The sequence below is a fragment of the Perkinsus marinus genome (assembly GCF_000006405.1).
Source record: "Perkinsus marinus ATCC 50983 genomic scaffold scf_1104296962136, whole genome shotgun sequence".
Taxonomy (NCBI): Eukaryota; Perkinsozoa; order Perkinsida; family Perkinsidae; genus Perkinsus; species Perkinsus marinus.
This window is the reverse complement of record NW_003205548.1, coordinates 1-2,411: the sequence shown is the minus strand read 5'-3', so window position 1 is coordinate 2,411 and position 2,411 is coordinate 1. Positions and strand designations below refer to the sequence as shown.

Here is a 2,411-nt window from a genome sequence, read left to right as displayed (position 1 = left end):
TTTCCTTACCTAACGTTAGGATCCTATACTTAAAGACGTCCTTACCTAACGTGAGGATGTGCTAACTGAGGATATTAGGACTCCTAACGGCAATTAAACACAACGTAAAATATTATACAGCTACGAATCGAACCTGGATCGGTCGAACAACAGCCGCAAACTCTACCACCCCACCATTTTATACATGATATAAACTAAATAAGAATCCGACAAAGATAGTGCCACAAGGCGCCATTCAGCAGATTTAACAGATAAAACCTCTTTTATTATCAACTGATACGCGTAATGAATGATCCAGTAATGGACCATTATGGATCTTAACGTCTTCTGATATGGAGGGGTCTTGCAGTAAAAAAAGGCTTGACTCTACCGAAGATTAGCATTTGTAAGGAGTTTCATACGAAGTTTATAAGCTTCAGATAAGTATCGAACTTGGTAAAGAGTTTTGTTAATAGTTGTAAGATTTTTGTGCAAGTTACAAATTAATTTAAAAATGTGCTCGCAGAGTTTCGAACCAACGACTGTTTGACGGAACGTAGCGAGTCGTCTTGTACACCTTTAACGTTAGGATGGTCGGTAAAGTACCCCCCCCGAGGTACTTTACCATTAGGATGAAAATTTCCTTAAAAATATAGCTTGTGAAAGCCGAGCGTCCTAACAGCCTGTTTTTGAGGATAAAGGCATCCTAATATCCTAAATCCTAAAGGTAAGGATCCTAATGTCCTAAAGTCCTAACCCAACCTAAGGAAAGTGCCCTTGTGAACGCCATTTATCCTTAAATTGCATCCTAATGGGTTAAAATCCTAACATTAGGATGCTTGTGAAATAGGCCCCAGGTCCCTAGATCCATGATCATTGACCCTGCACATCCCTTGCTATTTGAGGATGAGTGTTCGTGGCGCTCCATCCTCTGGGGCGTTCACGTTCGCTTCCTTTTATCCACTGTAGATCGCGCGTTAGCGGCATGGTAATAGAGTTTCATGGCAAGAAAACCGGTCCGGAACGTATGCAAAATGTGGATATCACACGAGTGACTCGTGTGACTCGTTGACTCGTGACGAGTCAAGCCACTCAGCACGACGAGCATTCTTCTACAACACCGTCTATCACGGCAACACCGAGGCTCTCTGCTACCATTCTGGGCCCAATATTCCCCTTGGCCGACTGTACCGGTGGGATCCGCCTCCATTCTCGTCCACTCCAAAACGTGCTGGACTACTAACGCACGCACGCACGCACATTCATCTCTCTCAGTATCCGAAACGAGGAATTCACTCAGTTCGGAAGCGAACAAAGCGGTACACTCACCTGTTCACTCTCATTTATGGAAAATTCAGCCTCCTTTTTGGCTTATACGTGCTCTACGTAACCTGCCAACGCTGATGCTGTGCAGCCTGTATCTCATTCTTGCTGCGGTCCTCTTCCCGACTCAGAGAGCTTTCGAGTTCTATGCCTACTACACGGATAAGAATAACTTGGCTGGGAAGGACCAAGCTTACTTCGATGCTCTATTCAATTGCGGAGTCACAGAACTGATATTTGGTGGAATGTCCGCTTCGTCAACAGGCGAATTGCATAAGACATTTCCTGATGATGCCCACTTGCGTATGGCACGCAAGGCGGCTGACAAGCACGGCGCCAGGATCTCTTTCATGCTCCAAGGTATTCCGTTTATTGATGCTGGCAAGTTGCCCTTAGACACCTTCCTGAAGTCAGCTAACGATATGTTCAAGAAACACTCTTTTGATGGCATTAACTTCGACTGGGAGTTCCCCGGGAACAACGATGAGTGGATCGCGTATCGGAATCTGATGATTGAGACAAAGTTGTCGGTGGCAAGAGAGGGCAGGAGCGCTAGTGTTACAGTGGCGTAAGTTGTTCATTTGCGCATATTGTCGAATTATGTATCATCCTTCAGCATCGGTGGGTCATTCGACCTTTACAAGAAGATCGACTTATGTAGCCGTATCGACATGTGCCTTTGGATGGGATACGACAACTATGGTGACCCCAGAGGACATTCCGACATGCTTTGGGTGGAAGCGATGGTCTTACAATGGTTATACTATGAGTCGATGAGTCCAACCAAGTTCGGTCTGGGGGTGAGTGATAGCACTAACACCCTTAATTACTGCCAGATGTCATCCTCTGAAGGTACCTCTTTACGGCGAGGACCGACATGGGAGGCAGATAAGATATTCGCAGCTCGTCGCTGAGGGGGCCGATCCTAAAGGCAATGGGACCTTCCACGGGTATTTTTTCGATTCCCAGCCCATACTGCAAGATAAGATAGTATTCGCCAACCTCAACAAGCTGGGCGGGCTAATGGCATGAGTATTGCAGTCTGACCTCCCTCAAACGACACACGTTTCCTATTGTATGGTATCAAGCAGAAGCTCAATCCATGAGAA

At 45.9% G+C, this 2,411-nt stretch overlaps 1 protein-coding gene across 1 annotated transcript; it reads left to right on the top strand.

Annotated features, from left to right (window-relative positions):
- Nucleotides 1-1,382: 1,382 nt before the first annotated feature.
- Pmar_PMAR027723 (hypothetical protein) lies at nucleotides 1,383-2,334 on the top strand (the record flags this gene model as incomplete). Its single annotated transcript, XM_002771970.1, has 3 exons — nucleotides 1,383-1,870; nucleotides 1,919-2,102; nucleotides 2,155-2,334. The coding sequence occupies 3 exons, from the start codon at nucleotides 1,383-1,385 to the stop codon at nucleotides 2,332-2,334; spliced, it is 852 nt and encodes a 283-aa protein (XP_002772016.1).
- Nucleotides 2,335-2,411: the final 77 nt, after the last annotated feature.